Raw genomic sequence first — 12,183 nt, 5'->3', positions numbered from 1 at the left:
GGTTAAGCAAAGGTTCAGCTCAGCTACAGAGGGCCTTGTGTGCCAGGCTGAGGGTTTGGGCTCCATCTTGAGATTAACAGGGAAGCATTGAAGAGTTTTCAGCAAGGGAGTGACATGGTCAGAATTTAAGAAATACCACTGTGGCTTCTGTGTGAAGAATGGATTGGAGGAGAAGAAATTGGGGCAGGGAGACTATTGAAGAGGCCACCAAGAACCTGGACAGGGATGGTAGCATGGTGTTGGAGGGAAGGGCAGACTCAGAACATTAAAGAGGCATGGGCAGCCGGGGGGAGGTGAGGAAGTAAAGGGACGGAAGGATGCTGCATGGTCGCTGGCCCAGTAGCGGAGTGGAAGGATCTGAGATGTGTCCTGAGGTGCAGAGGTGGAAGTCTATGGGTCAGGAGCTCTGCACTGACACCTGGCCGAAACCCCAGTGTGGGAGACACCATGGTGCAGGTGGTGGTCAAAACCCAAGGGTATAGATGGGCTCTCCGAGGGAGGGAGCAAGGATGAGAAGATAAGAGGCCGGGGGAGGAGGTGAAATTTTAAGGAAGAATGAATGGGTAGTCAGGAAGATTAAGGAGCAGCAGCCAGTGAGAGAAGAAGAGTGTAGTGGTGTCCCTGATGCCGAGGCAGGGGAGAGCCACAAGAGCCAGTGATTTAGAGCGGCAAGGAAACCACAGAAGGACTTTGGCTTTGGCAGGTGGTAAGCTGCTGAGGACCTTGGAGGGAGAGTGGCAACAAGTCTAGGGTAGTTTGGTGGTAGAGGCGTGATGGGGGGCTGAGGCGTGGAGAAGCCTCTTTCAGGGGCCAGAGTGTGACGGGCACGATGGGCAAGTGCGCAGCAAGAGAGGGGAGAGGAGCGAGGCATCAGGAAAGGCGTTTTCTTTTTTCCAAAATGGAAATTGTTTATGGACAGTGGTCAGGGAGCATCTCAGGTGTGGGGATGGGATGCTGACTGGCTGGCAGAGCAACGACCTGGGAGGCTGGGATGCAGAGCACTAGGTGTGGGGTGTGATTGAACCTGGGCTGGGGAGTGGGTAGGGATGCCTCTCCTCTGAGTTCTAGGCCAGGATGGGATGGGAGGTGGATGGAGCTGTTGGTGAGAAGTGACTCCATGTCACTGGAGCCCTCGCCCACTGGCCCCAGGTATTTCCGGGCTGAGAAGGAAGTGGTTAGAGCAGCTGAGAAAAGCAGTGGCCTGGGTGTGGGTGCCGAACAGCGTTAGGGCCCAGGGAACAGACCTTGAATCCGTGAGTCGGGGAAGGGCTGAGACTGAAAGTCGGATGGATGGGTGGTAAATCCTAGTGCTCAGGATGCATGGGAAAGAGCTGAAGACATGGGAGGAAGAACGGCAGTGATTGGAAAGAAAGACCAGGGATGGTGGATGGCAGGCCTTCGGTGCTGGTCAAGGCCACATGTGGAAGGAGGGAGCGGGGAGGCAGGAGGACAGGAGGCTGTGGCCCTGGGTCAGGGGAGGGACATGGGGAGGGTCACTACAGGTACAGAGATGAAAGAACTCAGAGGCCACTGGCAGGGAGAGGCATCCCTGTGGCCATGGACAGCCCAGGTGACGGCAGCACTTGGCAGACGACACACCTGCCAGCTACCACCAGAGTGTTCAGTGAACCAGTGACCAGAGGGGACAGAGGGAAGGGCAGTGGACATGGCAGCACTCTCCCAGTCTGAGGATTTCATTTGTATTTTTAAGTTTGGCAAATATTTTTTCCTTTGTAATTTAATTTTTGTTCTGAATCTTTTCAAACCCACAGAAAAGCTGAAAGAATAGTGCAGTTAGCATGTGTATATCCCTTATGGTGATTAATCTGTAAGAAATTGCCACTTGGAAGAAGTTTCTTTCCCTTTACCAAATCATTCTAAAATAGCCAAGGCCAGATTTGGTACCAGAAGAGACGAGGATTGGTTTGGACCTCGTTTTCCATCATACACAGGCCCCGCAGTGGTGGCAGCACCCACTCTGCAGGGGGGCGATCCGGCCATGTTATTCGGGAGGCAGAAGGGGCTGGTGGATAGGACTTGCCCCGTAGCCCCAGGCCCCTTATACCCCTTCTTTCCTCCTGCCAGCCTCTCCTGAGCCTTTTCAGCCCTCTTCCCTGCCTAACCACCCCCAACACACACAACGCACACATACACACAGACACACACACAGACACACACACACACAGACACACACAGACACACACACAGACACACACAGACACACACACAGACACAAAGACACACACACACACACACACACACAGACACACACACACACACACACACAGTGTCTAATAGCGACATAGCCCAAAAAGGTTAATAGGCTCTCTTCTCTTGCCCCCGTCGTATTTTGTTTTGTTTTTTCTCTGCAGGTTCCAGTGCCCCCAGTTGCCCGAATATCTCAAGTTAGTTTTCAAAGTTCCCGTGTTTGGGGGATACTTTGGCTTCTGTGTCTGTTTCCATCCTCTACTTCTTTTTCCCCCTGGCCTCACTCCATCCTTGACATCTTCTCTCCTCTTCCCTCTCCCCTTCTCACCGTCTCCTTACCGTTTTCTTTCTCTGTCCTCCTCTCTCCCCATCTTGCTTCCTCCACTGCTGTCAGTTTTCTCTCCTGCTGGCCCCTATCTCAATCTCTTTGCCTTTCTTACCTGTGGTCTCATTCTGACGCCTCTTCTTTGTGCTCTCCTGTCCTTTGTCTGTCTCTCACTTCCCTCCTGCTCTCTGTCTTCTCTGTTTCTCGCCGTTGCTCTGCCATGGTCTCTACTGCCATGAAGACTCCATCCACACATGGGGCCTGGGACCATGATTTTACCAAGTCTCTCTCATGACCACTGGCGCCAGTGAGGGGCAGGAGGGCTGCGCGCAGGTCAGGCAGTGGGGCAGGTGCAGGCTGAAGAGGCCCACCACCCCCGACCCTGGAGTGACAGGAGATCAGCTCCTGTCCTGCCTCAGCCTGGGAGGAAGGAAGCCTCTCATCCTTGTTGAGCTGCACCTGCCAGGCGGGCCCTGGTGCCCCCACTCAGCGCTGTGTCCAGGACCTGGTCCTCGTCACATGCTCACAGCACACACACTTTCCCGTCCTCTCCCCACCCGCCAGCCACTGTGTGCTCCGCCACCCCTGTCACCGCATGTCCTGCTGTCTCCATGCCACCAGTGCTCCATGGTCACACGTGTTCACATGTGCGCATACATGCATTGGGGCTGGCTCTGCCATCCCCCTTGAGCTGCACGCTGTGCCCACTAATGCTGCCCATGTGTGCCCCACCCTCCCCAGGTATGCGAGACCACCCGCCTATCCCCATCACTGACCTGGCGGACAACATCGAGCGCCTCAAAGCCAACGATGGCCTCAAGTTCTCCCAGGAGTATGAGGTGAGATGTCCCCACCCCTGCCATGGCCTGGCCCAGGTCTAGCCCCATGCCAGCTCCTGTCACGTCTCAGGTCTAGGGACTCATCAGGTCCAAGCTGTTGGTGGGGGGCTCTGGGCTTCCCCAGAACACAGAGGAGGGGTCAGCAGTGGCCAGATCCAGCTGGGGACTAGGCTCCTCAGGTGCTGGGCCTAGGCGAGGCCCTTCTGAGCACCCTCTGGTGGCTGCCTCAGGAGATGCTTGAAAGGCTTTGAGTGCCCTGGGTCCGGACGCTCAGACACATGCCTGAAAGTTAACAGAGGCACAGACACAGAGTGACAGACACACAGACACTGATCAATAATAATAGCTATAATACCTGGCATTTGTCAGGCACTGACTGAGCTAGCACTGAGCAAGGCGCTTTGCATGTATCATCTCGTTCAGTCCCCTACAGCCCTATGAAGTGGGCACTGTAATGATCCCATCTTAGAGATGAGGAAGCTGAGGCTCAGAAAAGGAAAGTGACTTGCCCAAAGTCAAACAGCTAATAACTAGTGGAGCCAGGACTCAGACCCAGGCCTGCCTGATGCCTTGTGGCCTGCACATGCGTGTGTTCATGTGTGTACTCAGATCGGCACAGTGTAGGCATCATAGAGGTGGGGAGTCAGAGAACTCCGTGAGCAGAGGTCCGGGCTCGGACCTTGACTGCTGCCTGCCTGGGGCTGAGACATCAGAGCTGTGCTCCCTCGGCCTGGGTTCTGAGGGCTTCTGTCCCACCACAGCATGACTTAGATGTCCCCAAGCCACCCACTCAGCCAAGGAAGTGCTTTGTTAGAGAAGGAGATGATAAAGCAGAGACCACCCCCTGTCTTCTCAGAAGTACACGTGGGATGTCTCTGCCTCGTCCACAGCTGTTTTCTAACTCCTCAGACAGGCTTGGCACAGGCTTCCCCTCCATGGGTGATTGATGGACAGAGGACTGATGGGTCGGTTGCTCCTCTTCTAGTCAGATGTCCACCCTCAGCTGTGTTTGGGGGATGCATCACTAGGGACCAGGATTCCCCTTCCAAGGAAGGGCTGTGAGCCAGGTAGGTTCCAGCCCAAAGAGGAAATTGAGCTTGGCAGGCAAATTGATGACCGTGTCTGCCATGAGGAGACCATGCTGCCTTCACCTGTAGAGCACCCACTGGGGCCTGCTTTGCAGAAGGGCGTGCTGCAGGGGTAACGAGGCTTGCAAGTTGGGCTCCCTGCCTTCTTTTATCTGGCAGGGAAGGCCTTCCGTGGTCTTCTGCAGAGACTCACCCAGTCCTGTCTCCCATGCCTGCCTATCTGTCAGACAAGAGTGCTGCAGCCCACAAGCCTCTACACGATGCCTCACCATCTAGGCTCCTGTCAGCCTTTGCTCACAGCATTTCCCCTTCCATCTTCTACCCACTTCTCCGCTCCTATCTGAGCTATCGGTACAACACCCTTCGCCTCCAAGAAGCCACCCAGGCCTGCCATGGGCTTTCCCGCGCCAAGATCCTGGCGCTCCATCATCTTTAACATTCAGTCATCCACATACATTTCTTGAGCACTTAACTGTGTCTCATTCCATGTGCCAGGTGCTGGGGTTATGGAGCCAAATGTCACCTCCACCCCGGCATGTTGGCGGGGAGGCACACATGCATACAGATCATTAACATGGATTGTGCTACTGTGACAATACGTAGAAGAGGTAGGCTGGCAGCATGGAAGCGGGAGGAGGAGGGGTGGGGTGTGCTGGTGGATCTCATGGCGTCAGTGATGCTGGTCCTCTGGAGAGTCATGAGGCTTGGGCCCAGATATGAGGACACTGTGTGCTATGCTGAGAGCTTCAGGACCTATTTTATTTGAGGATTAGATGAGGGAATAAATGTAAAATGCTTAGAGCAGGGCCAGGCACGCAGTAAGTTCTCACTAAGGCTTAGCTATCGTCATTATTATTGCAGGCAATGAAGAGTCATGGAAGACATTTAAGCAGGAAATTGATACTCAGATCTCTATTTTAGAAAGGTTGCCCTGGCTGCCGGACAAAGAGTGGGTCGAAGTGAGGGAAGAGGGAAGAGGCAGGGAGATGCAAGCCCTGAGTTGGGGTGGCCTGGACCAAACAGTGACAGCAGGTTGGGGGAGCCGAGTGGTGTCTAGTCATCTGTCCATCAGTCACTTAACTGAGGGGGAGCCTGTGCCAGGCCTGTGGGAGGAGCTGGGAAACAGCGGTTGATGAGGCAGACATTCCACATGTTCTTCTGAGAGGATGGGGTCTCTACTTTTTTACCTCTGTCTCTAACAACGCCCCTTCTTACTGGGTGGGTGGCTTGTGGACATTCTGAGACACCAGGACATGGAGAATGGTTGGATAGGGGCACCGAGGGGTTATTGAGGACTTGTAGGTTCTGCCTTGGCCTTCTGGGTGGATGGGCAGTGGTACCATTCACGGAGATGGAGTCCTGGCAGGAGAGGAAGGGGGAGCTGATAAACTCAGCTTTGAAAGGGTTGAGATTGAAGGACCTGTGGACCTCCAGGTGGAGGCATCCAGGGGGCTGTCAGGTATTCAGATCTGGAGCTCAGGGGAGAGCTATGGGCTGCAGCTGGGTTCTGGGCAGCTCCAGCATATGGATGTAAGAATCCTGGGAGCAAATGCGGTCACCCTGGGAAGGCTGTAGAGTGAGGAGAGAAGAGGCCATGGAATGAGCCCTGGGGGAGCTCTGTGTCCTGCCTACGGGAGGGGCAGGGGAGAGGAGAGGAGACAGAGAAGGGACAGCCAGGAGGGAGGAGGCATGCCAGGCAAGGTGGAGCAGTGGTGTCCAGAGCCCTCGCAGTGTCCGCGGCTGCAGAACTGTTTGCCATTGCTTCCACATTGTTCTGTGCTCTTGTTTCATTAGATGGGTGTAGGGTTTGAGGGACCTTTCCCTGCCCCTACCCCACCTCAGACCACTCTATTGGGAAGGTGATTTGGTACCATGGTCCATCGCCTTCTAGACGGGCAGTGGTCCAAGGTGTGGCAGCCTCTGAGTCCCATGGCTGGTCAGGGAGGTGGTGGTCACCCTTCACTGGCATTGGCGGACAGAGGAGCTGGCTGTGGCCTGAGGGGCCAAGGCAGGGTGTGAGCACCACCTGAAAGGCCGGGTCCCCATGGGAGAGGTAGGTAGACCTCAACTCTGATGCCACGCCACCTGCCCCTCTCTTCCCATGCAGTCCATTGACCCCGGACAGCAATTCACGTGGGAGAATTCCAACCTGGAGGTGAACAAGCCCAAGAACCGCTATGCAAATGTCATTGCCTACGACCACTCTCGAGTCATCCTCACCTCCATTGATGGTGAGCCATCCCCTTGCTGTCCTCCCCCTTGCTGGCTGGGGTAACATTTCATCCTACAGAAGGGACCTTCGAGTCCCAGGGCTGCACTGCGGGGTGGTGGACTGAGCTGGGGGCTCTGGGATAATGCCTTCCTACATCCTTTCCCGTCCACAGGTGTCCCTGGGAGTGACTACATCAACGCCAACTACATCGATGGCTACCGCAAGCAGAATGCCTACATTGCCACACAGGGGCCCCTGCCTGAGACCATGGGTGACTTCTGGCGGATGGTGTGGGAACAGCGCACAGCCACTGTGGTCATGATGACACGGCTGGAGGAGAAGTCCCGGGTAAGCCTGCAGGGCCCTACCAGGAGGTAGGCTGAGAGCTACTCATCTTCTGGGTGATTTGGGGCACCTCTTCTGTCCCTGGGGAAAGAGGTTCCTTAGGGTATTCCCCAAGTGCTGTTGTTTTCCTGGGGTGTTAACATGGTCCCCGGATACTGGAGTGTTCCTGGGTGTTAGTATGTTCCGCAGATACTTGAATGCTTTAGGAGTATTAGCATGTTTCCCAGATACTGGTATATTTCTGGGATGTTAGTGTGTTCCCCAGATACTGGAGTATTCCTATGGTATTAGCATGCTCCCCAGATACTGGAGTGTTCGTAGGGTATTAGCATGTTCCCCAGACACTGGAGTGTTCCTGGGATGTTAGCATGTTCCCCAGACACTGGAGTGTTCCTGGGATGTTAGCGTGTTCCTCAGGCACTGGAGTGTTTGTGGGCTGTTAGCATGTTCCCTAGATATTTTAATGTTTCTGGGCTATTAGCATGTTCCCAAGATACTGGGGTGTTTCTGGGATGTTAGCATGTTCCCCAGATGCTAGTGGGCTCCTAGGATGGTAATATGATTTGCCAGATGCTGTCATTCTCTGGGAATGTTAATATGTTCCCCAGCTGCTGGTATGTTCCCGGGATGTTCACATGTTCCCCAGATGCTGGTGTGTTCCTGGGGTACTAACACATCTCCTAAGTTAATTAGTGGAAAGAGCTGCTGTATCCGCTTTTGTACTGCAAAGCATTGACTGGAACGTAAAATTTACATAGCTTGAAAATGACACATAAACGTTATGGGTAAATTTGGCAGAAAATGTGCCTGGTGCGATCCGGTCATGAATAAATAATTTTCAATTACGGCCCTCATTCCACAAGCTAGGGTGGGGGTGGGGACATAGCACAAGGACCTGGTATGGCGTGTTGTGGGGGAGGGGAGACAGTGGATCTGGGAGTTCAGGGCCGGGGCCTTGCAGCCAGGTAGGCTACACCCTCTGACCTTCTACCCCTGGGTCCCTTACCATCTGACCTATTGGGCACCCTCTAAACGTCATCACCCTCAACCCTGCCCTGCTTGTCCCTTTGCAGGTAAAGTGTGATCAGTACTGGCCGGTTCGTGGTGCTGAGACCTATGGCCTCATTCAGGTGACCCTGCTGGACACAGTGGAGCTAGCCACCTATACTGTGCGCACTTTCGCACTCCACAAGGTACGCTTCCCCCCACCTCCCTGCCGTGCTCACACCCTGCCCCTGGTCATGTAAGGGCAGGGGCCTGAGCGTGGTATGCTGGTGAAAGTGGGAGCCCCGTGTGTTGGAGGGTCAGTGGCTTGGAAGTGTTTGAATCAGTGTGGGCGGCCTTTGGCTTGGGTGGAATGTGTGAGGACAGCAGTGCAAGCTCCTTCAAGCTGCCTCATGTCATTTCTGAGTCTATTAGAGGGCAGTGGGTCTGACCTTAGAGGTCAGGTCATTGTGGCCTTAGTCTGTAGCAGGCAGACTCCTAGTTACACCGTCTCTCTGCACCTTCCTCCCCAGAGTGGCTCCAGTGAGAAGCGGGAGCTGCGTCAGTTCCAGTTCATGGCCTGGCCAGACCACGGGGTCCCCGAGTACCCAACCCCCATCCTGGCCTTCCTGCGGCGGGTCAAGGCCTGCAACCCGCTAGATGCAGGGCCCATGGTGGTGCACTGCAGGTGAGGGGTACAGTGCCCCCAAAGGGGGTGGGTGGGTGGGGTGGCCCTGTGCTCGAGCTGAGCCCGTGTCCTGCAGCGCGGGCGTGGGCCGCACAGGCTGCTTCATCGTTACTGACGCCATGCTGGAGCGGATGAAGCACGAGAAGACGGTCGACATCTACGGCCATGTGACGTGCATGCGATCGCAGCGGAACTACATGGTGCAGACGGAGGACCAATACGTGTTCATCCATGAGGCACTGCTGGAGGCTGCCACGTGTGGGCACACGGAGGTGCCTGCTCGCAACCTCTACGCCCACATCCAGAAGCTGGGCCAAGTGCCTCCTGGGGAGAGTGTTACTGCCATGGAGCTTGAGTTTAAGGTGGGGCCCTGGGGAGGGCCTGGCTGGGCTCCAGGGGCCTCGACTGGGTCGTGGGACTATCTCCCAGGCAGCTGGGCCTGACCAGCCCCTCCCTCTCACCAGTTGCTGGCCAGCTCCAAGGCCCACACGTCCCGCTTCATCAGCGCCAACCTGCCCTGCAACAAGTTCAAGAACCGCCTGGTGAACATCATGCCATACGAGCTGACCCGTGTGTGTCTGCAGCCCATCCGTGGTGTGGAGGGCTCTGACTACATCAACGCCAGCTTCCTGGATGGCTATAGGTCAGCATGTTTGTGACTGCCCACCACGCCCTGTGGGTACCCAGGCCTGTGCCTGGTTGGCTGGGGGGCCCAGCAGAGTAGGGCTAGTCCAGAAAACCAGAGTGGGCTGGATAGAGCAGTGAGAGCTTCCTGGAGGAGGGGCGACTTGCCAGTCTTAGGGGAGAGACTGTGGGCAGCAGCAGCTTCAGCATGGCCAGTCTTGTGTCCTCCCCCAGACAGCAGAAGGCCTACATAGCCACTCAGGGGCCTCTGGCAGAGAGCACCGAGGACTTCTGGCGCATGCTCTGGGAGCACAATTCCACCATCATCGTCATGCTGACCAAGCTTCGGGAGATGGGCAGGGTGAGCCCACCCCTTCCCCAAAGAGGCCCTACCATTGCCTGGGAAGGCCTCCGCCCTGGGAGAACACCAGCCACCCTTGGGAGAGATGCCCTTTTCGTTAGTCTCTCAGCCTCCCACCAGCATAGCCACCATCCCCCACTATCACTACCTGAGGCATCCCATTCTAGAATTCTCTGGAACCTGGAGCCCCCAGCCCCTTCCTTCCCACCTGAACATGGTGGCTGGGCCTTCTGTCCACAGGAGAAGTGCCACCAGTACTGGCCGGCAGAGCGCTCCGCTCGCTACCAGTACTTTGTAGTTGACCCGATGGCTGAGTACAACATGCCGCAGTATATCCTGCGTGAGTTCAAGGTCACGGACGCCCGGGTGAGTGTTGGCAGGACAGCATGTGTGTTTGCACACCCCAGTGTGAAATGGCTTGAGCACACGAGGGGCAGGGGCTGCCTGCATGGTGCCTTAGCTCAGGCCACAGGATCCTGAGTCAGGTGTGGGGTACAAACACATTGCCTGGGTGCCTCGAGTGTATGACTTCATGGGTGCATGGCTGTCATTGTACGAGTTCAGCCTGGCCTGGTGGGGCTGCAGCCTCAGGCAGTAACCCTAACCCTGTCCCCTACCCACCTCTCCCAGGATGGACAGTCAAGGACTATCCGGCAGTTCCAGTTCACAGACTGGCCAGAGCAGGGTGTGCCCAAGACAGGCGAGGGCTTCATCGATTTCATTGGGCAGGTGCACAAGACCAAGGAGCAGTTTGGGCAGGACGGACCCATTACGGTGCACTGCAGGTGGGCCTGTCCCCAAGCAGGGCTGGAATGGTTGGGCCCGAGGGGCTGGCAGACCCACTGCCTGAGGTGGGCAGGACTCCTGACCTAACCCTGTCCTTGAGCAGTGCCGGCGTGGGCCGCACCGGGGTCTTCATCACTCTGAGCATAGTCCTGGAGCGGATGCGCTACGAGGGCGTGGTCGACATGTTCCAGACTGTGAAGACCCTGCGCACACAGCGTCCTGCCATGGTGCAGACAGAGGTACACAGAGCTCACCAGAGCCCTCCACTAGCCCAGCTGCCTGCTGTAGTTAGACACACAAAGGGATATGTGTTCACTTAGGCTGCCAGTGTTTCACAGGTGCCCAGGGCAGAGATGAGCAAGATGCATCAATTCATTCAGCAGCTCTCAGTGGAGCCCCAGTTCTGAGGGGCATGCCTGGCACTGGGCTAGGGACTAGACATAGCAGTCCACATGGGGTGCACAGTCTAGGAGGAGAGATAATAAAATATTACACAGATAAACATGACTGGGGTGGAGGCAAAGGCAGGTAGCTAGAGGGGGCCTAGGAGGGGCAGGAAGAGAGATGAGCCTTCTGAGGTTCCTTCAGGCTCCCTCAGGACAGTTGTCTGGGTCCAGTACCTGGTCTTGGCTGCATTGTGGACGCTCTCCACAGAGTGGGGTGGGTGTCCCCGCTGGTGCTGCCCATACTGACTAGCCCCCACCTGTCCTGGCAGGACCAGTACCAGCTATGCTACCGCGCAGCCCTGGAGTACCTCGGCAGCTTTGACCACTATGCAACGTAACTACCGCTCCCCTCTCCTCCACTGCCCCCGCCTGGGGGCTCCGGAGGGGACCAGCTCCTCTGAGCCATACCGACCATCGTCCAGCCCTCCTGCACGGATGCTGTTGCTGGCAGAGCACAGTCCACTGGGATCACAGCATTTCAGGAACATTGCCACACCGAATGGAGAGCTTAGAACACCCGGGGCAGTGGGCAGCGCTGTGTCTGCCTCCATCCTCCAGACTCACTTGGAGCCCGCTTGAAGCTCTCTGTTCCGCTGCCGCATTTCTCATGCTTCTTCTCACGGGGTGGGGATGGGGCAAAGCCCCCTTTTTTATACAGTAAGTGAGATAGACCGAGGGATTGTAGCCTCTTCCCTCTGATTTTTCCTTTTGCAAATCCTTAACTGCAGAATGGGCCACTGTGGGAGTTGGGATTTTTGTTTGTTTTCTTTTTTGAGTTCACTGTGGCTCCTCTTCTTGTATGACTCTTACTGGTGAAGCACAGAACACGCCCTCCTTGGTGTGGGGCTGGGCTGCGGCCTGGACAGAGGCCTGCTGTGGGCCCGGGAGGCCACGCTGTTCTGCTGCTCTTCCAGCCCTTCCGAGAAGATTCTATTTTATCCAAATGCAGGGAAACCCACCTTTTTTTTTTTTTTTCTGATTTTGTTTTGTTTTTCCTTCAGAGCCTTTTTTTTAGGCCCCACAGACAGTGGTGGGTGGGAAGGATGTAGGAAACACTCCCAGTCATCTGTTCTAGTGTGTGTCTGACATTCATAGCCCAGAACTGGAGACGTGTCTGGGGGAGCCCGTCAAGGCCGTCTTCATCACCATTGTGTTTGCAAAGGTTAAAAAAAGCAAAAACAAACAAAAACACACAGACACACACAGACACACACACACACAGACACACACACACACAGACACACACACACACAGACACACACAGACACACACACACA

General features: G+C 55.7%; 1 protein-coding gene across 6 annotated transcripts in view; it reads left to right on the top strand.

Annotated features, from left to right (window-relative positions):
- Nucleotides 1–11,849, top strand: part of PTPRF (protein tyrosine phosphatase receptor type F) — an 80,772-nt gene extending 68,923 nt beyond the window's left edge. For 3 of the 6 annotated variants that reach the window (XM_023727003.1, XM_023727004.1, XM_023727006.1), the window contains 13 exons: nt 2,373–2,405; nt 3,275–3,372; nt 6,568–6,691; nt 6,845–7,020; nt 8,091–8,210; nt 8,535–8,689; nt 8,766–9,051; nt 9,154–9,332; nt 9,548–9,674; nt 9,915–10,040; nt 10,305–10,459; nt 10,564–10,699; nt 11,176–11,849. In XM_023727003.1, the coding sequence (XP_023582771.1) occupies nt 2,373–2,405; nt 3,275–3,372; nt 6,568–6,691; nt 6,845–7,020; nt 8,091–8,210; nt 8,535–8,689; nt 8,766–9,051; nt 9,154–9,332; nt 9,548–9,674; nt 9,915–10,040; nt 10,305–10,459; nt 10,564–10,699; nt 11,176–11,244 (1,784 nt within the window). In that variant the 3' untranslated portion in view covers nt 11,245–11,849. The remainder of the gene's footprint in view (nt 1–2,372; nt 2,406–3,274; nt 3,373–6,567; nt 6,692–6,844; nt 7,021–8,090; nt 8,211–8,534; nt 8,690–8,765; nt 9,052–9,153; nt 9,333–9,547; nt 9,675–9,914; nt 10,041–10,304; nt 10,460–10,563; nt 10,700–11,175) is intronic. The other 3 variants (XM_023727005.1, XM_004371848.2, XM_004371847.2) reach the window with 1 other exon arrangement.
- The last annotated feature ends 334 nt before the right edge of the window (nt 11,850–12,183 follow it).

Source organism: Trichechus manatus, unplaced genomic scaffold (genome assembly GCF_000243295.1).
Source record: "Trichechus manatus latirostris isolate Lorelei unplaced genomic scaffold, TriManLat1.0 scaffold00015, whole genome shotgun sequence".
NCBI lineage: Eukaryota > Metazoa > Chordata > Mammalia > Sirenia > Trichechidae > Trichechus > Trichechus manatus.
The sequence above is the reverse complement of the archived record's forward strand: the minus strand, read 5'-3'. Positions and strand labels throughout refer to the sequence as shown.